Source organism: Centroberyx gerrardi, chromosome 17, assembly GCF_048128805.1.
Source record: "Centroberyx gerrardi isolate f3 chromosome 17, fCenGer3.hap1.cur.20231027, whole genome shotgun sequence".
Lineage (NCBI taxonomy): Eukaryota > Metazoa > Chordata > Actinopteri > Beryciformes > Berycidae > Centroberyx > Centroberyx gerrardi.
Genome location: NC_136013.1, coordinates 15,648,020 through 15,675,695, shown reverse-complemented (window position 1 = coordinate 15,675,695; position 27,676 = coordinate 15,648,020). Strand labels below are relative to the sequence as shown.

General features: G+C 43.3%; 2 protein-coding genes across 3 annotated transcripts; one reads left to right on the top strand and one right to left on the bottom strand.

Annotated features, from left to right (window-relative positions):
* Positions 1–11,791: 11,791 nt before the first annotated feature.
* Positions 11,792–25,093, bottom strand: arel1 (apoptosis resistant E3 ubiquitin protein ligase 1). 2 transcript variants are annotated; one of them, XM_071925265.2, is made up of 22 exons: positions 25,072–25,093; positions 23,902–24,183; positions 23,240–23,408; positions 21,465–21,685; positions 20,667–20,738; positions 20,162–20,388; positions 19,734–19,971; positions 19,053–19,222; positions 18,670–18,850; positions 17,497–17,738; positions 17,257–17,334; positions 17,031–17,172; positions 16,804–16,925; positions 16,575–16,650; positions 16,158–16,267; positions 15,851–16,030; positions 15,391–15,516; positions 14,571–14,700; positions 14,416–14,474; positions 14,235–14,324; positions 13,966–14,141; positions 11,792–13,842 (listed from the first exon to the last, which is right to left on the bottom strand). In XM_071925265.2, exons 2-22 carry the CDS (start codon positions 24,047–24,049, stop codon positions 13,740–13,742), a joined length of 3,060 nt encoding a protein of 1,019 aa, XP_071781366.1. In that variant the 5' UTR covers positions 24,050–24,183; positions 25,072–25,093; the 3' UTR covers positions 11,792–13,739. The 2 variants fall into 2 exon arrangements, with proteins under 2 accessions (XP_071781366.1, XP_071781367.1); XM_071925266.2 differs by having other exon boundaries at positions 23,902–24,009; positions 25,072–25,076.
* Positions 25,094–25,123: 30 nt separating this feature from the next.
* Positions 25,124–27,596, top strand: fcf1 (FCF1 rRNA-processing protein). The gene is made up of 8 exons (XM_071925315.1): positions 25,124–25,227; positions 25,642–25,706; positions 25,914–25,985; positions 26,077–26,225; positions 26,328–26,400; positions 26,507–26,594; positions 27,088–27,182; positions 27,323–27,596. Exons 1-8 carry the CDS (start codon positions 25,225–25,227, stop codon positions 27,369–27,371), a joined length of 594 nt encoding a protein of 197 aa, XP_071781416.1. The 5' UTR covers positions 25,124–25,224; the 3' UTR covers positions 27,372–27,596.
* Positions 27,597–27,676: the final 80 nt, after the last annotated feature.

The following is a 27,676-nucleotide window of genomic DNA, read 5'->3' as shown; positions in this document are numbered from 1 at the left end:
CATTTTCAAGCCCATGACAACAACACAGCCCATACCGCTGAAAGAGAAGACACGGATGTCAAACGCTCTAAACATTCGTAATATATTTACAACACTGTCAGCTATAAATCACTCCTATGGAAGCATTAAAACCCCTCGCTTGTCTATCGGGATCCCACCGAAATCATTTCAGGGTTTCTAGAACAAACACTTGTGGCACGGCGGTAGCGATGCACAAACACAAATTACAGTTTACTCTTCCGACTTTGGGCCCCGACTGTCGAATACAGCCTGGCTGCCCTGACAGTAATTGTGATCTACTGAGACTGAAAACATGTGCTTTGTAATCAATCATTTTGTGTTAGTTCTCGTCGTTCTTTTCACCCCTCAGCAGTCGTCTGAGTCTGAGAGCAGGATGAGGGGGAAAGGAAAGACTTACCAGAATGTCAGTTGTTTTGATATTAGACTGCAGTCGGTTGAGTAATGCACGTTAAGGTCTGTTTACCTTTGCTGCTGGGAATGGATGAGGCATAAACCACATTTGGTGGTTGACTCACTGATGACAAGTGCCTTCCTCACAGCCTCCGACAGCACATCCATTTGGTATGGTGCTGTAGTTTTTGGTCAAGCTAACTTGGTAGCTCTTTTTTTTTTGAGCAGCATTCCTCCCATATGCCGTGTTCAGGTTTCATGTTGTGTTCAGGTTTTTTCAGGCATTTGCCAGTAATAAAAAAAAAAAGGCTGTAGCCAGTTATTTTACAGCGCTGCCTGATGCTCTGCTCTTCCCGCTGGACGGGCCTCATGCTTGGCTAGCTGTGAGCAGAGAATCATGTGCTCTCCTCAGTAACAGCTATGTGAAAGAAACATCTTCTTCGCTGCCCCCAATTAACGGTGAAGGTCGAGTGCCAGAAAGTTATGATGCGATTTAACCCCCCGCATGAGGTCAATTTGACCTGAATAGCCTCCTATTAAGCATGATAAATTTGTTATTTTTCAATCCATTAAACCTTTTCCCCATAGTCCATTTAGTCAGAACAAACTGTTGGCCTGCTGTAACCTAAGTTCTGTTTACTGCGTGCAAACTTCAGGGGAAAAAACAGGGATGACACAACAATTAGCCGAGGTAGCTTCAAAGTGTTTTCTGCCACAGGCCTTCGCTAATTATCAGTCACCGGAGTGGCAGGCGGGGTGGGGATCCCTCCAGCGTAGAGGTCAGTAGGGGAACATCGACAGCAGCATCACAGAGACTTCAGCCCCGATGTGCGCGACCATCAATGAAGCCCTGTCACGGCCGTGTGATCCCCCCGTACGGGACAGAGGGGACCGCGGCCCGGAGCAGAAGAATGGGTGTGTGTGGGGGGGGGGGTTTCAGGGAGGAAGCCTCTCTGACTGGGCTGACCTGTCTGCTCCGAGCCCCCCGGGCGAACACACACCAAGGCCTCCGACAGATGTTTAGGGAGGGAAAAAAACTGCTCCATTCATCATGGCACTTTTATGGAATCTCTTTGAACTGCGGGTTTTTTTTCATATTTTGTGTCAGCCTCGTCTTAGACAGTCAGCTCAATCAAATGAATGGAGAAAAGAGGTTAGCTTCTTCTTTTTAGACAGATAGATAGATAGAGAGAGAGAATACTTGCATTTGTGACTCAAAACTTTTTTCATACTTCCATGTCTGCTAAACAGGCCTTAATTCCTTGATGCGTCCCATCACTGCCCAGCCAGTAAATCCCCCTCCACAGGGAGTTGTTGGACTGGAAGTGTTATTGTGCAACACTGTCTACAAGCACACACCAGGCTTAGCCCTGTCTAATGTTTTTACGCACACCCACACACACACACACACACACACACAAATTGGCACACTGGCTGTGGTGTGTGAAGTCATGGCATCGTGGCAGGGTCTCCTTCAGCTCATGTGGATCTATCTCTTCCTCCCGCTCTCCGCTGTCACAGCAGTGGGGTGTAAATCATCCTAGGCAGAGGAGACAAGATGACAATGACAAAACCACAAACAAAAACACTCCTCGCATCCATAAAACTACTCCCTCCATCAGCTCGCCAAATTAATTTCCGCATAAAACATGGAGTAAAACGACCGCAAAATTTATTCTGTGGATTTTTTTTTTCTTCTTTTGTTAACATTCCAGCTCACTGTAATGTAAAAGCGTTCATATGACTTTACAGCTGAGTTTTATACTTGAGCGCTCCGTAGGGAGCAGGAAGAGAGGCCCCGTGTGTCCAGAGCGCCGTCTCCTGAGCAGCACTAAGCACTCAGCAGGCTTCAAGGGCGAATGGTCATTAGGGAGCCAAGTTTTAATAAGCCCGCAGACAGACATGCTGCTAAACAGCCTCAAGTGCCAGAAGAGGTGAGTTTACTTCTCCTGCTGATGCTCATGACTTCACATGGCATCGTGAGCAAAGTACCTGCATGACCCAACAGTCACCACCAGGTCAGGGAATAGAGTAGTGATATGGTGGCCTGAACTAGATACTTCATCAATGAAGTTGGTGTTATCACATGGATAAGGGTGGAGGGGACCCTGTGAGACATTCAAGAAAACACAAGAAGATTAGCGCAGTCAGAAGTTGCATTTGATGTCTTATCTCTTATTCATACTGGTGTGGAGTTGATTGCATGATCCAGTGTTATTCCTGTGATGTCAAAGTGCTTTCCATGCAGAGTGAGAACCCAGCCAGCCCTCTTTCTTACTTGGCCCAGCCCAGGCCAGTATTTATTTTCTTATTTTTTAATTGATATTTTGCAAATGGCACAAACAGTGGTAAAACAAACAGTGGTAAAACAAACAGTGGTAAAAGCCACAACGCCCTCTTCTCCATTTCCTTAGCCTGTTTCCCACCCTGACAATCCCTTCTCGTTGTTCCCTAACGGCTTTCCCCACCCAAATACCATGTGTGATGAAACTTAGTAGCATTTCCCAAACAGAGATGCAAAGGTGCATGGACAGACAGACAGACAGACAGACAAACATGCATACAAGACAAGATGAGACAAGTCAGGTGGATTAACAAGTAGACAAAAAGATAAATACATAGACAGTGTGTGTGTGTGTGTGTGTGTGTGTGTGTGTGTGTGTGTGTGAGAGAGAGAGAGAGACTGTGTGAGAGATAGTGTGTGTGTATACGTGGCACTAGCTAACAGGCAGACTGAACTGTAAACGGGGCACAGATTTCTTCAAACTTTGATTTTGTTTTTATTGAAGTGAGGCGGCTATTTTTTCCATCAAGATATATTCAATAAGAAGGTTTAATGTTTAAAAAGCGTCTCCACTTTTCCAGTTTAAGAGGATAGTTTTCTTGGCAATAGTTAAAGAGATGAGTATTGGTTTTGCATGTTGACTGGGTGTGTTGATCGTTGAAAGGGCTCCAAGTAGGCAGAGAGAGAGGGAGAGGGGATAGTGGAGCACTGCGATCAGAAATGTGGGATAGTCCAGGCCAGTATTTATCTAAGGAAAAGGTGAGTTACTGTATGAATAAAAACAGGTCGACAGCTGAGTAGAAAAATGCACGATGATAGACACAACAATTATGAGGAGCCGTGAACGAGAAGATAAGGTCATGAGATTGTCCTTCAACTGTTTCTACTTAACTGTGCCGGCTGCAAGATAAGATAACCCAGAGGAATCAATCACAGCGCTTGCATATTAAGACCAATTTCTCCTCGCATGGCAGACCTTGATATGAGCCCGTTCTGTGTGGGCTGTTTAGATAGATTTCAGAACAATGTCAAAATCTGGCTTCGAATCTTTCACATTTTGTTCTGTAGCTGTGTGTGTTGACTAAAGCTGCACGGGATTTTCATATCGGGCATGTGCATGGGTGGAACTTGCTGAATATTCACAAACAACCCAGTCTGTGTTTGCTGTTTGTAGATTGATCCAGGATATTCCAAGCCGCCCGCTGAAAATAAACACAGATTCTGTGGCATGGTAACAAAGCAAAAACACAGAGACAGTCAGCAGACATCAGTGATGATATCCATAAGACCTGGGTAATGTTTGAGGCTCTGCTGGTCAAATCTGTATTAGTCCTACTACTGTTTCCCACCACCTCATTGTTTTCATCCCACCACCTTATTGTTTTCATCCCACCAATTGATAGTATGTGACGAGAGGCTGGGTAATCACTGGCTGTGATCGCTTGCGGAGAGCCCAAGCATCTGTCCACCATTCAGCATTTAGGGATAACTAAATGTTTGCAGCGAGGAGTCTGATCTACTTATTAGATCACTGCGTCATCTCTTATGATGATGGATAGTGTCGTGTAGGGTCGCTTTTTATTGGAGAATTGATCACGAATTTACTCCGTACACATCTGAGGCCAAACCACATCTGGAGGCAACCTGGGGGCCGTTAATCTCACGGCTAAACAGAAAATAGCTCAATCGCCTTGTCGAAAACACCCAGGAACTCCTTTAGTTGCATAACAGCTCTTGTTATGTCACTTTCATACTCAGGAAAACACAGACAATGAAACAAAAGCATATTATTTTGGTAATAAAATACAGGGTGTCTGTGAATAGTGGCTGAAAACTTAATGGTGTTACATATACGCTCTTGGAAGTTTATTTCCATGCAAACCCTCCTTGGGGAAGTCTTCCTGGGCAAAATTCTTTGCTGACATAATGTTCGCTCTGCCACAAAAATCTTAACTGTTGCGTTCTCTAATGACTGCAAGAAGATCACAGATTGATCCAGTGGATGGAAAACATCTAAACCACAGTCCACGGACAATGTAGCCTATCTGACGAAATTTGTATCTCCTTCTGGAGCAGTTGGCCCTGCTATACGAAGCGGCTGGGGATGGGATACAGGCTTCAGAATGATGGCGGCGGTCTGGAATGGACGGCTTCAAAAAAGGCCGGGGGATTCCACCGGTTACATGAGTTATGTCTGCTAATTGGCCTTATGAGGAGTGACACTGGGAAAGAAACAATGAAACACAGAGCGGGGGAAACGCAACATCTGAACAGACCATCAGATTGATTATGATGACAGTGTAATGGCAGAATACACGCTGAATATCAAGTGTCTGTGTGTGTGTGTGTGTGTGTGTGTGTGTGTGTGTGTGTTCATACACATGCCTGTGTGGGTTTTTACAGCCTGGACAGTATCGCCAGTGGGCCTCCTTCCCTGTTCTTCAGCTTTGTCCAAACGAAGCAAACAAATCAGGAGCATGTCAGCCTCTCCTCTGTCCATCAGCCCAGAGCAGGAATATGTATTTTCATTTCATGACCTCATGCAGACATTTCATGAGCATGCAGGCATTTCAAGGCAACATGTCTTTTCCCTTTTGGACTTCAGGACCCAGGGTCCACTGCAATGGGATTTGTTCATTTTACTTTGATGTCTCTGCCGCTAATCATAAAGCAAAAATACATTCATTCTTAAAGTTATGTCACCTCCAGGTGGCTCTTATCTATGAAATGGATTCATAATTCCTCAAAAAAATGCCTCAAGTCATTTTGTCTCTACCACGTTTTGAGTAAAAACACGGTTGACGCTTCTCTTTGAAATTACTCAAACTGAATGAGTCATATTTTTTGTCATCTAAACAAAACTGAGAAGCGGTCAAATGTTCAGAGGCTGAGGGGAGGCAAGAGGTCATTCAGCCGACAAACTTAAAGGTAGTAGTTCAAAACACAGATTTGTATACATGTTTCTCCCTGATATTCTTGGTCTGGCGCAGTGCAATGACCCTCGAAGGGGGTTCTTCTGCTGAGACTCGTTTCACCATAAAAGAAAAATATACAGCCAGATCCTCGCATAGCTCACACCCAGAGCAAAGTAAACACTCTGTGCCATGTCCGTGGCCCCTCTCATGTCCTCCCGTGGATCTGGCCTTTAATGTCCTCCCCGGAGCATCCTGGATGGTATCCTCATCATCCCATTGGGTGGCTGACACTCGTGAACAGGAAAGGACTCCTGCCATGACCCACAGTGCTAACACAGAAAGCAGAGAGGAGCCTGGAAGAGTTACATCATATCCTATTCAGGCTGTCTTGCACCTGGGTCCTGGTAATGACTCCATGACAAAGGGGACCAGTGGTGTCATTGTATTGCGAGACAGAGCAGGGGTGATGAATCTGAAGGGGGAAAAGATTTGTGAAAAATACAATGTTGCATTCCCCAATAAGCGTTCTGAGTCATGCATTCTTACTTGAGTCCAACCTTAACATACAACGGCAGCTATCAAGTGGAGGCATGTCAATCCGCCGTTCATGAAAACATAGCTTAAATGAAGTCGGGCTGAAAACACACAGTCTGGTTTTCAAAGGGCTGGGACGGCAGCGTGCCATTATCTACAGTGAGAGGTGGGCACATTTTGGAGGCGGCAGCTAATAGGATGCAGTCAATCTTCCTGTCACGCGGAACAGAGCCTCGCCCTGTTCCCCTCTCTCGCCGGGGTGGTCCCTACCGTGCCGACCATCCATGCTAGAGATGGCTTGGCAGAGGATGCCACGCCAGGCAGGAACACACTTCCCCTCAATCAGCAGTTTCCAGCAGGTGTGCTGTAACCCCCCCCCCCCCCCCCCTCCTCCCTCCTGGCAGTGGCGCGTCCCTCCGCTCCCCTTGTGTAAGTCGAACAGTATGCAGGGTGGCACGGTGCCAGTCCAGACACATGCATTGGCATCCTTGAGCCGAGCCGAACGTATGGCAAGGCAGTTTCCTTATTTGGCTCATTTTTACATCCCGTCTCTGATCCATTTTTCTGTCGGCTGCCCTCCTGACAGATTCTACTGTACAGCACAGCAGTTAAACTCAATCTGAGGCCGGTGGAGGTAATATGTGGCTCTGCACTGTAAACATTACTGTAAAGCTGGCCGTTGCTGATCTGCACACAAAAGGAGATGGTACATGTGGCTGCCAGATGTTACTACTATTGTTGTGGTTGTTCAGTTGTGGTCACTGAAACCCATTTAAAACCTCATCCTCTAACTGGAGAAAGTCGAATGAATGAATTCCCTTCTGCCTGGATAAACTGTTTGATGACTTTTAGCCCAGAAGATATGTACAAGCTGCACTGTACATGTCTTAGTTAGTCTGGCCCACACCGCATGCCAACAGGGAGCCTCACTCACAGACACTGTGGTGTGGTGCTGTGGGATACTCACCCACTTCACGTGGCTCATGGGTGAAATAACTCAGCCCAGCAGGCTTGTTGAGGGATTCTGGAGATTTCAACATTTAGAATTTATGACAGCAGATTGCATCTTAATCTTTGAATTTCCAGATTTTGAAGTTTCTGGCTGCAATGATGCTCAACGTCATCTATTGTTAGTCTTCAAAGCTTATTCTCAGAAAGTTGCTAAACCTCCTTAAGAAATCATAAATTAGCTAGACTAGATAGAAGCTGGAACTTTACCACAGCACCCAAAACAGAGGCTGTGGGCTCTCTCCATGTACACGCACAGCGGGATACGACCGCTCTGTTGAACGGGGCTTGCCTGGAGACAGAGCCTGGCCTGGTGATGAGTTACAGTACTCAGGATCGACCCAGCGGCCAGGATCGCTGCGGTCGGAAAGGAAGCCAATGCCAGGCTCATTCCTGGGCAGTGCCAACCAGACCTTGGCACGCGTCGAGACCCTCGGAGTGGCGAGCATCCCTTGAATTCTTCTTCTGCTTTCTATCCCTCTGAAGAGCGCGGCCGTGTTTTAATACTGCACCGGGCAGACAGGCTCTCATTGTGTAGTCTGGATTCATGAGATTGACTTTGACGCTGACCTCGTCCGTGACCCTCAGCCAGAGCCGTGCAGCTCGGTCCCCTGTTGAACACACACACCGCCAGAACATGCTGTAAACTGCTCCATGTCCTCCTCCGTGATTCGGGATCTGTATGAAGCATTTTAACATGCGTTCGCAGTTAAAGGGACAAGAGTTTTACGAGCAGGCAGGCGAAAAGAAAAAAAACTACAGTTCTGCATTGATTGTTTCATATACTTTTACTGTACAGTGGTACCATAGACAAAGAGCTGGATGAAGCCCACTTTACAGCCCATTCTAAAGACCATAGGACCATAAGGTTGGATCAGCAGAGGGGTGTTGTCAAACAACTGAACAATCCACATCAGAGGCCCTGTATTAGCAGAGGAAATATAAGGACTGAAATGTTTCCCGACACGCAGAACATAATACAGCTGCACATCCCAGCAGGACAACTAACCCCATGAATCAATTTGCCTCTCTCCAACATCATATATAACACGGACAGCCATCGGCTAGGGGACACTTCATCTCCACACAAACAGTTTTTCAAGGTTGTTTGAGAGTGCAAGCTTCTGCTTGTCTCTGACCTCAGCCCTCGCTATGTATGCATGGGGGGGGGTTTATATCATTTTCAAAGCAGTGTTCACAGCGCACGTGTTGGCTGTTGTGTTTTTGATGGAGGAATGTAGAATGTATTTTAATGAGGCCGTCTAATCTTATGTGTGGCCGACTTGTAAATCTCGTTCAGTATGGAATCGCAGCGTCCCGGCATGGGTGATGAGATCCAGGTCTCAGCACTTAAATCACAGAGGATTAATAGGAGCAACTGAGAATCGGAGAAATAGCAAGAGAGGGGGGGGGGGAAATCTCTTTAATCAGCAGCAGTATCCCATCGATACATTCCTTTCCTACGCTGAGTTGCCAGACTATTGTCATCACTAGGATGCGCATCTCTTGCTGGGTCACAGTCATTTTCCCCATAATCCCCAACAACGTCAATTGCCGAACCACACTGTCACCATGTCATAAAGGGAGCCAGTGAAGGCACTTACAGGACAACTGCAGAGGCCGTGGTCGGGACAAAAAATAACAGACAATAAATGTCTACCCAAGCCGTTCCACTCCCTCTGTTAACTAGAGTCACTGCAGTGGCCAGCCGCTGTGTGCTGAAGGAGAGAACAGTCTTGATCAGGACGTCGCATGCTCACACACAGAGAGCTGATGTTTGCCAGGGTTTGGACCGAGGCCTAAGGGACCGATTGCACGTAACATGAAGTCAGCACGCTATACCGTGAAGAGCACTACTTCCTGGGGAGAGCGTCTCGCCAGGCCCGCTCCTGGAGCGCCGCTGTCCTGTCCTTCAACAACCCTGATTGAGATTGGCCTCTAAATCGGTCCAATCATCACAGATGATGAATACCTGCAGCCAATCCAGTTGGCAGTTAATCAGTGGCGTCCAATCAGGTAATGAGGACCTGCCTGTTGGAAGGGGAAGCAGAGAGCCCCAGGGCTGTTTAGCAGGAAGGGAGATCAGTCGTGTTCTGAAGACGCTAAAGGCCTGCCACTCTGTGTTCTCTGCCCTATAAAGACCACTGTCTGCGGACAATTATCTCCGATCGGGGAAACAGCCAAACCGATAGACATCTCCTCAGAGGCAGGGTGGCTGACTCAGAGATGAGAAATGAAGCACTGCATTTTCAACCAAGTAAATTCATTGGTTGAGAAGAACCACCCATAAATTGACTCCCCCAGAACTTGGCAACCCTGAACCCCAAAACCAAGCTGCAGTCAGGTCTGGAGATGTTTATGGAATAGTACATGGAAAATTTGTCAGAGAAACATGTTTTCCCAGGGAATTAGTATCATCAGATGAATATACAAAAATGCACGGTATTGTTGTTGAGCGATCCCCCACAGGTTCTCAGGGGAAGGAGAACCGCTCCAACATGGTACATTACTCTATGCGAGCGCCAGAGGATGACTTTCTGATTTGTGGTCCCTCTTTAGCAGGCATTCCTGAGGGAAATTTGAGAGAGACCATTATGCAAATCCACAGGTGCATGCCAAGACCGAATAACTGGACTCCCGCCTCCAAGTACTTCAAGATGCCTTCCTGCCTGCTTCTGATACTGTTCAGACCACAGTGTGAGGAGACACGCCAGGAACATGTGGGTGTAGTGTGGAGGGCCAGAGGGCCTGCATGTCCGCAGCCTTCAAGAAAAGCAATTAAAAAAGGATCTTTAGTCGGGTCTCGATCGGCTGTATACACCATTATCAGATATGACTCAGGAACCAAACATGTAGCCGTCTGAGAGTGTATTCCTATCACACCGTGTGCTGATACGGCTGTCAGCTATGCTACCACCTCCATATGTCGAGAGGGATGGGAGCGCTTGTTTTCCATTCCACTTTCAGCAGTTAAGCATTATCGCATTCCAACGCACAGCAGAGCTTTCAAAACGCTGATTTCATTAAGCCTTCAGCTGACGTGAAACCAGCAGGTTTGAATGAAATGTATTTATTTTTAGATGTTAATGTGGTGTGTGTGTGGGGGGGCGAGGGGTGGGGGGGTCAGTCACAGACACATTTCAACTGACTGGGTCAATAAATGAAGAATGTCTGTAATGGAGGGGATTCATCTTTGGCCCATTCGCTCTCTCAAAGTCTGTGTTGAAGATGTGAGGTGTGGTGGATCAGCTGAAGACAGGAAAGCCCCTCATCATTTACTGCTGCTAAGCTGTCCCAGGGGATGTCAGTAGAAAAGGCATGTATCCCCCACTCCAGGCAGAGCAACGTCCCATGTAGAGGCACTGCCCCCTTGTGTCTAAAAGAGCGTGCAATCTGCTTGTGAGGAGACGATGACAACCTGCATGGAACCTTATCAACGCTGAAAAACTGCTGCAAATGTTGTCCGTTTAGTTTACGCTTTTATGTTTATTCACACAGTGATAAAACATAGAAGCAGAGTAATAAAAAAAACAGTTATATGAGTGATAAATGATGAAAAACATAGAAAGAAATAAGGGACGCAATCAATAACCTGTGCATATGTGCCCTTTAAATGCAAACTGCAAACAAATTCAGATTTTAATATCACAAAAAATGTACATTTGGGATTAGATTGTCGAAAGACATACATACATTCCTTTCCATCCCTTTAATGGTGGGATTTCACATCAGATGATCCTCGACAGAGCAAGATCTTGTTTGTCTGCTGGAAATCATTTGAGGTCCTCAGCTTATAGAACATTCTGTATGAGGGAAACGCTGTTAACAGCCGAAGTTTCTGCCTTCATTACTGGGAACGCCTGACTGATCCCAGGCTCCAGCAGCGGTGAAAGAAGTGAATTCAGTTGGCACACGTTGTACTGTCAGGGGCTCCCAAACTACTTCTTATCAGGGACCCTCACATAGATATGCTATAGACCACCGACCCCCATTTGATTCAAGATTTTGTCCCAAGAACATTTTTATTGTCTGTCTGTACTGGGAAATAGCATCAGAGAGTGAAACTTATGATCATAATAGTTATTATACATTCTCTCCTGTTGCTAACCTCAAGTGAAGGCAATCTGAACTGACGTCATAGCATACTGCAATTTAAATATGAAGCACATAAAAGTAAGTCGAGATTGAATTGAGTCCATCAGTTATTTATTCCCATAAACAAAGGACCTGCAGTGCAGAGAATATCAGACATTCATCAGCAGAGGCTTGCCATTTTACAAAAAAAAAAAAAAAAAAATCACCCCACCTTCAAAGTCATAGGCAACTATTTCACAATATTTACATTGCTAAAAATTTCATATCACACCCATACACAACATCTTTCTAATCCAGAAACCATCCCAACATGAAACACAGAGAGCAGTAGGTGCTCATGAAAGTGAAACAGTAGCTAAACAAGGACATAAAACCACTAGACAGACCTCTCTCACATCTGCTCCTCATGGCCATATCTAATGGGATTCCAGTTAACACACATGTAACATCTCAGCTATCTTTGCGTCCCATAAATGGTCCTTGCCATTGGTGCTCAAGACACCTTTCACAAAACATTACTGTATTTTTCAATGTTCCCCCCCCCCCCCCCCCCATTAAGCATTTATCACATGTTCACTGTTCTTATCCTCGCTACACCAGGTCAACATTGCACAACTCTAACCAACACAGCTCCATAAACCATCTCACAAACCCCTTAATATACTGTAAAAGGCCATCTGCAGCAGAAGCAGATGACAAGAGAAAGCTCATCACGTCAAAGGAACAATGCATTTATATCCCAACCTGCAGCAACAATTCCCAACTGTTAACATCTTTGTGTCTCGTTCAAGAAGACCAGAATAAAGTCCCTAGGTTAAATCTCTTAGTGGCTGAGTCTGTGAGAAAAAAGGTGACATATGGAATTGCATTTATAATGCTCTGTGGGGACTGGAGATGAACATTATCAAATCTAATTATTATTGTGCAGAACCTTGCATAACAATGTTTCCCTTATACTGTGTTAAGGTGGCTTTTCCTAAATGCTCTTTACACACTGACTGGCTGAACACAACAGTACACATGGCTAACCAATGAATATGTAAACTCTGGAACAGTAAAGGAATTGCTACATGATTATGAACAGAAAACCCCCCAAAACAAACAGAAAAAAACAATTGTTGGCTCAGGATATCGACAACACTAACAGATATGCTCATTAAAAATAAATATTTCTTTACAATAATACAAAGAAAAACAAATATAGGAGATATTCTTCACTGACATCATGCTTTAGTATACTGAACCTTTTGAAGATGTCTGACTATATGGCTAAGGTTGTACAGTCAGGGCAGGGAGGAGGCAGCTATGAACAAACTGTATATGTATGTGTTGGCATACACGTGCATAAACACACATATACACCTGTGTTAGAGGATGCATAGGTGGCTGAGGAGAATCTGAGGTAAACCCATAAAAGGTTGTGAATGAAAACTAATAGTAAAAAGCACACAGCATATAGAACAAAGCTGTGTGCACCGGGCTGTCCCCGACATCCACATCCAATTGATACTCACATCTCAACAGACACCTGCATGTACTAGTAGGAATAGAAATGTTATAATATCAGTTATCGGTTGACTACGTTTCTCTCAACTATGCACCTCTCTGGATACAATCAGAGGCAAAGGGCATGAATAAGGCAGGTTATAAAACATAACAAAAACACTTACCGCTCCAGACAATCAACATATCTTCAACAGTATGGGTCAACACAAATTTGTTTCAGGACACAATAAGTTAAAACACATATAAACAATAGGAATCACTTGGCTTCTTTTAAAACCCACCTGTCTCTCTGACAAAACAAAATGTTTATAGAAATTATAATATATAAACTCTCAACCCATCGGACGCGTAACAACAAAGAAATCAATATGAATTCCCTTCTCTTTAAATGTCAAATCAAAAAAGGTAATGATGAAAACCTATATATACACACACAAGTATGTACAAGTATTGAAATAAAAGAGTGATATTATATATTTACATACACACATCAGTCCCTGATCGATTAAGGCCAAAGTGCTGTAGATGTGCAGCTCATCCACATCACATGTAGGCTGCTGTTGCACTTAAGTGTTCCTCAGCTTGCAAAATGCAAAACAAAAAAAAGCAATTATACAGTAATACTCAAGGCCCTTGCAGTAGCGCCATTTTGTCTCTCAAACGTATAAAACTAAGCAACTTCAGCATCAAGAAATAAAACTAGCCCAAACCTAGCTTTTTTCAGCAGTCCATGGTTTCCTTTTTACAAAACCGAAATACTGTATATACATAGCACTAGAATTCATCTGAGCACGTCCCAATTCCAGCACAGCCTTCTGGGACTTCCTGTAACGCCCTCTCATCCTGAAAGAGAATCCTGGTGATTTCGCTGAGAGATGCCCACTGTTCGGTGCGGATGAAGGTGCCACGGGGGAACCGGGGCACTGGAGCGGGCAGTGCTGCTCTCCCCTTGTGTGAGTGGAACCACAGTGCCAGCGGTGGGAGTCTCAGAGCATGCCGAAGCCCTCACTGCCCTCACTGATGGCCAGCTTCAGCATCTTGTGCAGCTCCTCGTAGGAGTCGTAGGTAGGGAGGCACAGCTGGTTAAAACTAGAGAGATCAGAAGGCCACAGAGTCAGCCGATGCGGATCTAGATCTTGATAAAGCATTCCGATAAGAAGATCTAGGCATAACGTTCAAACCACATATGTCTGTATGCGTTTCCGTACTCACCAGGTGTGTGCAGTGGGCAAGGTGCTGTGTGTGGGGGCAGCAATGATCTGGAAGGAGGGGCAGAGGGTGTTGAAGCCTCCGGGGGGGAGCTGGGAGGAGCCTGTGGTGAACTGCAACAGACGAGCCAACTCCTCCTGGGTGAAGCTGGACACCACCGCCCAGAACCACTTCATCACCTGCGACAACAGAAAAACAACACGCTTAGACATTTCCATCAATGCCCCATAGTTCACTTTACTTAAAGAGGGAATGTCCATGGCTTCTCTTACCTTCTCTCTGAAGTGCCACGATCCTCCGACAATCACGGCGTGGGCCTTGAAGTCCTGCACGTTGATATCCCCAGTGCCACACATCAACAGCTAGAGAGAGTTCACACAATTAGTAATGTTACCAACATCCTGTAGGGTTTGATCAATGTCAAAAGGATTTCATGTTAAACATCAGACATACCTCCAACTCGTTCTCATCAAATATGGCTAGCAGGTTTTCTGGAACCAGTTCGTTCAAACCTGCAATTGACCAAGATGTTATCCTGGTTGCGTGCTCATTCCCACAGACCTCACTGGGTAAAATGTGACATTCCAGCTGTGCTACAGTTTCCTTACCTTTCAGGAAGTGTTCCACCTCATCTCTCACCTGGCTGGCCAGCCTGTACTGGGCCAGCAGGTTGAGATAATGCATCTTGTTTTCATTGGTGACAGCAATCTGGGCTCCACCTGATATCAGCTCCACCACCTGGAAGAGAATGTGGCTCAGCATATGAATGACAAAAAGTAATAATGAAATAATCAAAAAGTAATAAACAAACATTGGTCGTATATAACTCAATAATATATATGTAATGGCTAATATCAGCAAGATGACAGAAGCATTTTCATTCTCTCTGAGAGGCTGCATACTGTATATTGTACTGTATATTTACATACAGTATATTCTTGAAGAGTTTGACTTCTACATGGAAGATGTAGAAGGGTTTCTGAAACTTTCTTGACCCATTATAAATAAAACTACAGGTCAGTTTAACTCTAGTCTATACAAACATTATAAGTGTAAAACCATTTACAGTCTCAAAATACATGTAAGACTTGCGTTTAACTGCCACACACTTCAGTCTTTGTATCAAAAACTCAGGTGCTGACTGTATTTCTATGTATAAAGAGCTTGTAGTGGGGCAACAGTGTTTCAACATGGGGCGCCATACTACAGTTATGGTTGTGGATTTTAATAATTGAGCTAGAAAGTTTGTATAGGACTGTGGCCTCCAAATTCTACCTTCATATAAACTCAACACTCCACCTCTCTAAGATTAATGAGTTGCTTGCCAAACAAGCAATATGGTTTCTTTTGTTTGGTTTGTTGCTCCTATGTCCAGTGAAATTACATCGGAGATAAAAGGGGGAGGTCCTTTCCAAAGTGTTGCCTCACCTTCTCCAGCTGTCCCGACTTGCTGTACTTCTCCTCAGCAAACACCAGGTCCATTTCACTCACGTCATTGTTTAGGATGAAGCAGACCTTAGTTTTGTAGAACTCCTGGTCATCCGTCTCAAAGTACTGCCCGTGGAAAATGAAATGAAAACACAGGAAAATGACGTTTTTAAATAAACATGGCATTTCATCTTCTCAGCGGTAGGATAAAAAGATGATTGAGGCGGCTTTAGAGCTCAGCTTTGAAATTTTAGTAAGCTGGATAAACAGCAAAACACACTGGCAAGTTCTTCATGAAATAAATAATGCCAAGAAACAAATCAGGTTTCTTGGCATTGTGAGGAACGCTACAGTGATGATACAGACCAGCTGACACCAGAAGGTAAACAATGAAGGAGAGGCCTTCAATTCAACTTCCTAGGGGAAAGTCTTCTCCATGGGAATGTACTGTGTTCCATACCTTGTAGTTCATCCTGAGGCCAATGATCTGGGCCAGGAAGGAACGTGTAAAGCGAGCCCGGACCAGCTGTTTGTAGGCTCCACCCAGAGCAGACTCATACAGGCACTTCCCTACGACACGGCCCGCAAACTCGTACATCTTCAGACGCAGGTGGGGTGGCCGGTCAGCATTTGGGTGCACCTGGAAAGTGGAGGTCAATTTTCATGTCTTTGTTAAACTATAAGAAAAGTGCTGCAGTGTAAGTGGACACTTAGTATGCATTAACAAGTTGTTTTGATGCTGGTGGTGGTTAAGAGGACTAACTTACAAGGCCCTGGTTGTTGTCGCTGAAGCGTGTGAATAGCTGGTTGGAGGTGTCAAACAGGGTCTTACAAATTAGCTCAAACCACTCCCTGCGAGGTCCTCCCCAGTCCAGAGCTACGGAGTGATGACAGGTTTTAGTAGTTAACTTCAGTTCTTTAGTCATCATGAGCAATCAATGCTAGAGAATGTCCGCAAGATTCATCAAGTTGCCAGTTAGCATGAATCGTAAGACTAATTTCGCAACTGCAATAAAAGTGAAAATGAAAATGAAAACAACTATAGACCTATACAAATGCAGGCCGGCGTGACATAGCTGATTTCTCACCAGAAATTCAACACAACAAGAAATTGCAACATTTTTAAGATCCAGATCCTGCAGACACCCTGGTGCTAAGTCAGTACTACTGAGATGTTTACCAACCTTCCTCATCCTGAAACACCACCTCAAAGTTCTTACTCCAGTCTGACACTGAGAAGTTCCTTGTAGCCTTCAGGGACTGAGCAAGAACAAGAGGGAATGACAAAGAGAGAGAGAAGGGGGAAGATGATCAGTGGGGCAAGATGATTACGTGACCATTTCATAATGCACAGCAGGAACAGCTTCACTATAAGAAAGCAGCACTGTTGTGTTCAGAATGGAAAACACTCACTGAGTCTAGAATGGAGAGGCGTGTGATTTTTAGGCAGGTCTTGGTGCGAGGTCTCTTGGAGTGGATGTGCCTGAGTTCACGTTGGAAGAAGCTCACCTTGTCTTGGAACGTTTCAGAACCACCTATGGACAACACCACCAAATTACTGTTAGAATCTCCACTAAACTAAAGCAATGTTTACTAGGCACTGCTGAAGGCAATTATAATGACATTAGAATCAAACAAACCAATGTTCTTGTGCAGGAAGCGAATGAAGGTGGCAGCCATGATGTTCCTGTCTTTGCAGCTGAGCTCCACAGGAGGCTGTATCCCATCATCCACCACTAGGGTCAGGTACTTGTGAATGGGGTCAGGACCATGGTAGGTGAACTATCAGGAAAGCAGAAGATTAACGCCAGCCCCATCAAACCTAATGAACATTACAGCAGGCCCATTCCACATGGCTCTGCTTACCTTGGTCCCTGGACATACTCGAAAGGTGAAAAGGCGCCACGGAATAATTTTCAGGTAGAACTCCTTCACGGATAGTTGCTGTATGACAGAAAAGTACAAGTCAACACCACAACACCTGAAATTAACCCATGTTGAGTGGTATTTTCTTTTTTCAAATACAAGATCTCTGATTGTCCTCAATACTGGGAAAAACATCATATCTTAATAATGAAACCCACCCATTATATGCTGTCCACCTACCTTTGGCGATATGTAACAGTAGACCTTTTTTGGTTTCTTGACCTTCTCAGGCTGTCCCTCCACGGGAGAGTCGTGCTCTTCCTCCTCGTCTCCCATGGAGGGCCTCCTCTGGGGAGCCAGCAGGGACGAGGCTGGCAGTTGCCAGGAGCTGCTGTAGTTCCCACTGCTGTAGAGGTAAGCCTCAAAGTAGATGCTGATGCCTGGAGTGGACACGTTCTTCTCCACACAGTTTTTCTCATTCTCTGCAAGCAAGGGTATACAAGTATTAGGTGGGGATAAATGTAGCAGTAGGTTTGATTAAATCCACCCTAAAACACTTAAACACTGTTAAAAAAACAGCTATTGGTGATGTATACTTTGCATTCCGGGGACAATTTTACATGTTTGGTGATGGATATCTAGCCAAACATAGACAATGTGATGTCTCGTCGAGATATTTCCAGCACAGCTACAATGGAATTTAATAGCAGAAAAAATGTCAGCTATCTAAAACATCGACTGTAAACGTCAGGTTTTGGTGTCAGCCCCTCAGAATCAAAGAGCATAGGCTTCTTTCTAGAGCTGCCATTTTGCACCGACATTCAGCAATCATACAGGGAGAAATCCATCATAGTAGAGGAAGAGATACCAATTTCTCCATCAACAGTAGCCTTAATAGACCGTAATACAATGCAACCACAAGACATGTTGCGTTTTGAGTAAGGGGCACGACTCGCTTTTTCTTGACTGGAAAAACTTGCTCCCTTACTGTTACTATGCTACCACTGCCGCTATCGCTTTCTCAACCTTACTAAACGCAAAACAAGTTCAGGCACATTCCGTGGGGGTTGTCATTCTGGGAAATATAGGAAATAACTAACTGAAGTAGAAGTAGATGAGGCAAGGTGAGGTAAAGTGGGTACACAAAAAAGTAAGTTAGAACACAACATCACCAAATATCACAGGATGGGATCACAGATTTACGATCACAGATCACAGGATCACAGGATCACAGATTTACGATATACTGTATAACAGTGTAAGAACATCTGAGGATGAAATTTTCCTTTAAGACCAAGGCTTTTGCAGTGACCAGAAAAATATGCATACAAGCATTAAATGATGAACTTTTATTTTAATCCAAATCCAAACTACTGGCCCCTATCTGAACTCCTGTATGTATAGGCTGCTCACCACTGAGAACGATAATGTCAAATTCCCCGTTGCTGAGCGGCTGGTCCTTGTAGGAGATGCGGGCCCTGAAACAGCCCTTCTTCCTCAGGGTCAGTCTCAGCAGAACCTGGCACTGCTGCTTGTTGGATGAAACCGACTTACTGTAGTACTCCTCCAGGCTGTCATCATCCACTGTGCCCAGCTGTAAAAACGGGAGAACACACAATGAATCCCAGCTTATAATTTGGAAACTACTGCTGAGAAACTGTGCTGCTATAAAGGAAGTGATTGTGCAATTGGAAAGAGAAGGGTGAAAATGGATGCTGTCTTCCACTATTACAGTCAATCAGAAAACCAACGTTCAAATCCAAGTATGATGGATAGAAAAAGGTTTATTCCCTTACAGAATGTACGTGGACGCTGTAGTTGGCCTCGTCTATGAGAGAGGTGGAATTACTAGTGGGGTTTCCATACTCGTCCCTGGGCTCAATCTGCAGAGTGTGCTGCTGGCCATTGGTTAAGACCAAGGTAGAAAAGTGGTAGGCTATCTTGGTTTTGGATGGGACCACTGTACCTAAAATGAACAAAATAACAGAAAACATTCAGTCAACATTGGATCTTGTTTTCACAATGTAATTTGGCTGAAAATTGTTTGCAAATCAGATACAAATGAAGACAAAACAGTAATAGAAAATAGCTTTATAGATCACTTTGATACAAAGTAAGCATTTCAAAACACATGAAGTTCAACTGATCAAAACTGTGATAGAAATCATAAAAATAAAACTGAAAAACAATAAACACAGCCCAAGATTGGTAGTGTGTTGACTGACATTTTGTCAACAAATGACTAGTGTAATTCTATAAACATTCATGTTATCAATCAGGATCTTTCCTCAAGCAATGGGGAAATCTAGGCAACACTGACGAAATCACCATCAATCGAGAGCAAACTTCAACTATTATGGGTGGAAAAACAACAAGATAACAAACCTACAAATGTTAATGAAAATAACTGGCAAATCAGTCATTACACATTGCAAGATATGGCTTGGATCTAAAATACATACAACAGTTAGTCATACCTGGCTGGAATATCTTGTAATAGGGGCTGTAGGCCACATTGAGGCCGCCCAGTTTGACGGCTACCTCATAGCGTCCGGCCTTGCGTACTGTGAAGGCCACTTTGACTACATTGGACTCCGGCTCTTGTAGGACCTCCTGTGTAACAGGGATGTCCAGTGCCAGCTCGATGTGGGTGATGTTGACCCTCAACCCCACAGGCCGATGAGCCGGGAAAGGTTGGCCATTCTTATAGAACAGCTGAGAAGACAGAGGTAAAACAGTAATTGGATGTAATACTACAGTATAATTTAACATTGATTTCCAATTTATGAACATATTTTTGCCAACCAACTATCCTTGACACTGCCACACCAACCTTTTAGCCAGTAAATTAGACTAGAAGCTAGAGGTACATCTTTAACTAGGACATATTAGGAAAGATGATCACCTGTACTCTGAAGCTCATAGTCTGGCCCACTTCCTGTGGGTCCTTCCAATCCCACGACACCTTGCAGGAACGTGGGTCCAGGTAGTTGCCCCGGACATAGTCATAGATGCTGCGGTCACCGCGTCGCCCTGGGTCCTCATTCTGCAGGAAGCTGACCACCCTCGCTGCAAGCTCACAGAGGAACTTGATGGTAAAGACAAACGCTATGATGGAAACAGTAATTCCACCTGCGACAGGGAGGGAGAGACCACGAGAGAGAGATGAAACTAGACAAGTGGATTCAGTGATTAGTTAAGAGAAAATGTTTAAACAGAGAAAAACAATGATCAAAGTTTGACGAAAGTCTTTGGAACAAATTTTGGGACAAATTCTTGTTGAACAAATACTCAATTTAAGCCGGTGGTTAATGTAAATGCTTGCAGGAATAGCAACACCGCGCATTTGGAATTCCAGACCCAGCCCTAACTGCCCAACCCCAAATCCAAACAGACACCAGAAGACTCACCAATCACGTAAAACATGAGGTCCCTTATCAAGAAGCACAGCGCCACAGTACAGCCAAATATGAGCGCTCCCGCTGAAAGACAGTCAGACATCATACAAATGAATGATTTGAATAAAGACTATATACAGTTCCTGTTCTGAGCCTGCAGGTTAACTTTTGACTGATATACATTGTCACTAGGAAATTAACTTCCACTCTGTCCTGCCAAATGGATCCAAGACAAGATTGTTGGTATGAGCTCTATTACATCACCAACGATTGGTAAATATTGACGGGCCAATTTCAAAATTTGGCATGCAAGTTGCACATTAAAACAGATCTTGATGTTGTCTGACAGGAAATCGGAGACGACAAGAAATGCATACCTGCATAACCTTTCAACTAAAAGTGTAAGGTGAGGAAAACCTGTGACTATTTAATGTGTGCTTGCTGCTTTGTGCAAGAATACCAGTGTAAAGAGTATATGGTTGTGCTCTACAGGAATGCTGTAATGCAACAACATACAGTGAATAGGCTGACTATATTTTGTATTCACCCTAAAAGGAAGAGAATACTGTGTTTGTGTTACAGAAAAAGACACAAACACACAGAAGCTAGGTTATACAAGGAAATGAAGCAACACTTCTCCATTACAACACTGAGCTACTTCTTAACAACAATTGTGACAACACTGAGCAACATTTGTGACTGTGATCCAGCTTAGGTCTTACATCTTACAATAGATGCCCCTTGATTCTAAGCAGTCTTGTCAACTGACCCAATCTAAGACCCATCAAAAGGACAGAAAATGCCACTCACCAATTGACCACTTCTCATTCAGACGCCTCTCAGCAAGGCTGTGCACCAGCCGGATCTCGTAGTCCTGGTCACGACTCCCCCTGGAGGTCTGGAGGACCTTGACACCAGTAGACAACTTAATGTAGTCTTCGTAGTAGTAGCCCCAGGCAGCCAGAGACAGCTGCAGTTGACTGTCAAACTGGGCTAGATCATCCAGATTCATACAACCCAAGGTCTTCAGTCTGCATTTGGATATTCAGTGAAAAAAGAAATTAAGGTATACAGTTTACATAAATGGTAGAGTAGCCTAAATAGTATAGTGTAACCACCATACAACCCTACCATGAGACCTGTGAGATATTACTCCACACAGCTACTGAGCAGGACTGCCTGCTTTAACTGCACACAATGGACTGTCCCACACACAAAGCAAACAGTTTTCACCCAACTCTGCACGGCAGTAACCTCAATGTTATCAGCTTAACTCTGAAGTTATGTCAACAGTAAGGACAGTGAGATGGTGTGGCATGTTGCATTTGGCCCCATCAAACAACTAAGTCTGTGTTCCCCAGGACAGCTGTATTACATGGGTAGGTCTAGATAATTTATTAGCAGAGGAAAATGCTGTGGGGGGTAAATAGGTTGTAACCATTAAAAACCAAAACTTAACCTACCATTGTAAAGCTGCTCATGTTAACACTACCTCTCTGTACTACAGTCCAATATTAGTAAAGGGTAAAACATAGCCAGATGTTTTTACTATTCTGAGAAGTAATGAGTGGGTTATGTGAGCTTTTTCTGGCTAAATTCTCAATTCAGTATTGATTTGGCCGTATGAATTTCAGGTACACAGATATACACAGATTTTTGATGAGCTTGATTTATATAAAAGAAGAATAGTTTTTGCAACTTCAGTACCCCTTTTAAATCAAAATATAGACTTGTTTCACCTCATCATTGTCAAACACTGGCAGCATAAATAAGCATTTTTTTTGTCATCAAAATACATGCAAAATTAATGTTAAGTTGTCAGACAGTTAGCCATTGTACTGAAAGCTCAGTAAAGTAGTAAGTAAGAGTAAAAAGTGCTTACAGTCTAGTGAATCATGACAGAAATGAAAAGAAGTGGTGGGGTGACACTCGTGACCTTTACATATGTGAGATTGTGTCCCTCTAGAGATCTTGGACAGTTTTCTTCAAAAAACATGACACTCTTTTATTTGTTTGTTTTAGCAGCAGTTAGCTACACCACAGAAACATCTGACCTTTGACAACATCACAATTGACTTTACTCAAACAGATACAGAGGGAACAGGCATTTTGATAAGAAGGATAACTATCATCATAGGCAACTCTGACTACATCAACAGACTGCATCAACAGACAGCCCCCCCCCCCCCTACCCCCTCCTCCCACACATGCAGTATTGCAGGGTCTCACACTACCTTGCCTGTGTAACAGCCTCTAAAGAATACTTAATACTGCAGTGACCCTCTGAAACACTGCAGCCTCCACATCTCAATGTCAGCAAGCTCAGCCAGCCATGAATAGAGAGGCTGCCCCCAAGTGGACAGAAGTAGAAAAGGTGTGTTTTTCCAACATAAGGCATGGCCATAACCAAAACAAGACAGCAACCAAATTCGGTCCAAAAAAATATACATGTAGGCTGCCCACTCACACTGAGCTGGGGAAATGTAAGATATGCCAACATGTAATTGTTTCTGAAAAAGGAAAGCTGCTCATGATTGTATGCTGGATTACTGTAAATGTTAAAGTTAAGACCGTTCATTGCTTACGTATGGTAGTAGTGCTCCAGGCTCTGGGAGCAAAGCCACTCCTGGAAGGCAAAGTCTCGGAGCAGCTGGATGTGGGCCTCAGCGATTTCCCTCCAGCGCTGCTGTTCCTTCACCACCTCTTCCAGACGACTGAGAACACTCAGACTCAGTTCCTCCAGTGTCTGTACATCTGGAGGAAACACATGAACAACACATGCAGAATTTCACGCACACACACATACCAACACATCAGCATCAGTAATGCCACAATAACAGGCTTATATACTCATAATAGACTGACTGCCCATGCATGCCACATACTGTCTAAGGCTGAATGTTCAGGGCTTTAAATTAAATTCTGGGGAACATTCAATGCACATAATAAACAGCTTCTAGGACCACAACAACAAAAAATATCTTTCTGATAAACAAAGCAAAAATCAAGTTAACCATGACAAAGCTAAGCTTTTATCCCTCCATGTCTGATTGGTATTTTTGCAAAAACTCTGGGAGATGCTGGACAATTACAGCATATCCTAATGGTTAGAAAGAAGGATGGAAGGTGTCAGGTTCAATACAAGCAATAGCCATGTGTCCACCCATGTGTCCTATAGAAGTGTCCTTAAGGACTAAAATGTAATAGTCATGTAAATCTCAAATGAAGACAAATGTCACCTGCTGACCTTCAAATAAGTGCCTGTATTCGGAGAGGCTATGTCCTTGGAGCCATTCCTCGATCTGACTTTCTTTGCCTTTCTTCCAGCGCACTTCCCAGAAGAAGATCCACGATACTGAGCAGAAGAGAAAGGTCAACAAGAAGCGGCGGTCCATCAGACCATCTTCAGCCTTCACTCAGACCCCTCCGTGCTCACAGGGAAACTCTGCCATTCACCAAGGGCTAGGCAAGTCTCCTAGAACCCCACAAGGGAAGACAAAACTGCCCGTGCTCTATAGAAGAAGAACAGCTAGACCAAAATACAGAAGACACAGTATAAGTTTTCTATAAATGGAATATAAATAATCAGTGAGGAAATTCAAAGATGTGACAAAGTGACTGGAATTAACACTGTTCTAGGAACAGCTCAAAATGTTAACTGCTATGCCAAGAAAGCATGAATATTTAAGTGTCACCTTGGAGAAGTGTTGGCTGATGGGAGCATAACATTACATGTACTCCACAACACTAAAATATGCATGAACAACTTGGCTAAAGGGTCCTAAAAAGTCTCACCAGCCGCTGTTTAAGAAGGGTAAACTATCAAAGTCAGAGGTATCACGCTACATTAGAGGCTACATTACACACTAAATGACAACAAAAAACAACGGTCCAGATGATGGTGGTGGTACTGACAATGATGAACTGCCTATACTGGCTAGCTCAGCTAATAAACGTTTCCAAACATCATCTGCTGTCACACACATACACAACCAGATAACTAACATAACCCAACAGTCAGCTTTGGTAAAGTTCACTGGGTAGCTGCTAGTTGATTGACTTTTCAAAAGGCAGAGAACACTGAGAGCACAAGACAAACAAGCTAGTTGTATCCACGTCGATTCGCGCTGGTGTATTGCTATCTGTAGTGCTAGGTACAGCTTGAAGCTAACGGTAACATCATATCGGCAAAATGCTGTAGTAGCGTTAGCGCTAGCATTATGCTAAAAGCTAACAAACTAGCTATCAATGTCAGCGTAATTTAAGAAAACTCGTGCACGAGACATAGCAGTTATCAAGAGGCAAATCACAAAACCTTCAGCAGATACAATTACTAATATCACAAATACATAGAACAACACCATATAAATGTTAAATAAATACATTTTTATCAATGCTATGAAAACACTGCATCTACCTTCGCCTGCTAGCCATTAGCGTAGCAACCGGAAAATACGCAGAAATGGTGTCGATTTTTGATGACATCACTAGTAGTAGCACCGAGTTACACGAGGGGCTGGGGCGAAAGGTACACTCAGCTGATGATATCTGTGGTTGTTGAAGTTTTAACATGGTAAGTAATTTCTAACTGTATAACATATATATTGCAATTGTTGTGATATTTGATAACTTTGTTATTGTGTATATTACTAACGCGGAAGTGAAGGTTTTGCCCTGTTGCCATCCTAGCCCCGAGCTAACCCAACCTAGCTAACGTTGAGCTAGCTAGCTAACGTTAAGGGGAGTTTTTAACATAACACACTTTAACATACTTTACTTTACTCCCATTACCCCCCCCCCCCCCCCCCCCCCCACACACACACACACACAAAATTCTGGAGCTGCTACAAATATATATATACTGTAGGTTATGACTTTAGCAGTGTAATAATGTCGTTTATTATTATTATTATTGTTAATAATGATAATAATAATAATAATGTAATTATTATTATTACATTATATGTAATTTATGTGTTCAATCTAGGGGAAGCAGAAGACAAAGAAGTTTGCTGCGATGAAGAGAATGATCAGTCTAAAAGATCAGAGATTGTGAGTTCCAGTTTGTTGTAATAATTGTTTTCTGTTTTTTTAACCAATTTTATCCCTTTAACCAGGTCATTCATTAGCTCTATCGAGCCTCAATTAACCCAGTTAAATGGTACTCTGGTATTAATATCTCCTTATATGGGGATCTTAAAGACAAGTGTGCAAGCATTTTGTTCCCAAAGCCCTATAAGCTCCTTGTTTGTTTTGTAGAAAAGAGAAAGACCGTGCTAAAGGAAAACAAAAAAAGAAGAAAGATCCCTCACAACTCAAGCAGACAGAAGTGTAAGTTGGCCAGAAAAGAGCTTGAATTGGGTCATGAATAGTGGTCGCTGGCTCGTTGACTGATGTTTTTTCTTTTTCATTCCTTGTACAGGACAAAGCACCCTTCATGTCTGTTCTTCCAGTACAACACTCAGCTTGGCCCACCATACCACATTCTAGTTGATACCAATTTCATCAACTTCTCCATCAAGGCCAAATTGGACATTGTTCAGTCTATGATGGATTGCCTGTACGCCAAATGTGAGTACTTATAAATATTGCCCAGTGATGAATAATACAGTATGAGGACTATAAACTTTTTGAAATTGTTTCACAATTTGTCTGCAATCTTTTCCCATCCAGGCATCCCATGTATCACAGACTGTGTTATGGCTGAGATTGAAAAACTTGGAATGAAGTACAGAGTTGCACTCAGGTAAAAGCTGCTGGAATTAACATTATTTGTGCACTGTGGACATGTGCATTTGTTTTTTAGAATTGTTTAAGTTGATGGAACAACACAATTTATGTTTTTTTTGCAGGATAGCCAAAGATCCTCGGTTTGAGCGCCTGCCATGCACACACAAAGGAACATATGCTGATGACTGTTTAGTCCAAAGGGTAACACAGGTAATATACTTTAATGTATGGATGTATATATGGAAGAAAAAAAACAGTAAAACTTGACAGTGTACATGGGAATGTAACGAAACTATCCAAACTGGGTTTAGAAAATCGGGATAATGAACAAAATCTTTTGCAAAAATATATTTTTTTACATGCAATTAAAGGATTTTTTTTTTTTTGCCCAGAGCATTCTGGGATGTGTGTGAATGCACCTTTCATGTTTTGAATCTCTTGTCTGCTACTTCAATATAATTCAATTTAGCAGTCATCCAAACTACTTTTGTTGCAGCTAGAAGTAGCATGCATACAGAAATGTATCCCAAAATATGCACAAGACTCATATAATATGCAGAGAATGCACTGAATGTCCAAGGTGATGTTTAGATTAGTGTGTAGGTGTAGGAATGCGAAACAGTAGTTGAGGATAGTGTGGATTGTGTTGTTTTTGGCACTGAAGTGCAGATATGAATAACATTTAAAAACAAATCTTGTACAGCACAAGTGTTATATCCTGGCCACCGTGGACAGAGACCTAAAGAGAAGGGTGAGGAAGATTCCAGGGGTGCCCATCATGTACATCTCCAACCACAGGTAAAGATGCACACTTTCAACATTTTCTGTTCCAAAGTATTTGAGAAAAGTTATGCAGGAAATTCTATTCTGTAGTCAGTACTCTGCTTATTAAAAATACAGTTATTGACATCTGTAGTATTGTTTTTTTTTAAATACAGGTACAATATTGAACGGATGCCTGATGACTATGGTGCTCCAAGATTCTAAAGTGTCTTCAGCTGAACTGGACCTGTAAATAGACTTTGGCTTCCTGTCATTTTCCTTTATGTACATACACATTTTGGGAGGTTTTGAACTTTTATTTGGAGAGGATTTTGGATGTAATTGAACTGCAAATTACTGCAGGTTTTGTTTTTCTAAATAAAGAAAAAACAAAAAACTTTTCTTTTTGTATTTGCCAACACGTTCCAGCTTTGAACTGAATAAATTAATTACTGCAGTGGACATTGTCTTGACGTTTTTCCAACAGACATACACACCAAATGTGTGTATAGGCCTAGGCTTATTTGCTG

Excerpts from the sequence above, each read along its gene's own strand:
- arel1 (XM_071925265.2), bottom strand. The coding sequence starts at position 24,049 with ATGGACCGCCGCTTCTTGTTGACCTTTCTCTTCTGCTCAGTATCGTGG. Across the intron at positions 16,651-16,803 it reads GCCTCTCCATTCTAGACTCA|TCCCTGAAGGCTACAAGGAA; the intron begins GTGAGTGTTTTC and ends GTTCTTGCTCAG. Across the intron at positions 14,701-15,390 it reads AGTCGGGACAGCTGGAGAAG|GTGGTGGAGCTGATATCAGG; the intron begins GTGAGGCAACAC and ends ATTCTCTTCCAG.
- fcf1 (XM_071925315.1), top strand. Across the intron at positions 25,707-25,913 it reads AGTCTAAAAGATCAGAGATT|AAAAGAGAAAGACCGTGCTA; the intron begins GTGAGTTCCAGT and ends TTTGTTTTGTAG. Across the intron at positions 25,986-26,076 it reads CAACTCAAGCAGACAGAAGT|GACAAAGCACCCTTCATGTC; the intron begins GTAAGTTGGCCA and ends TTCCTTGTACAG.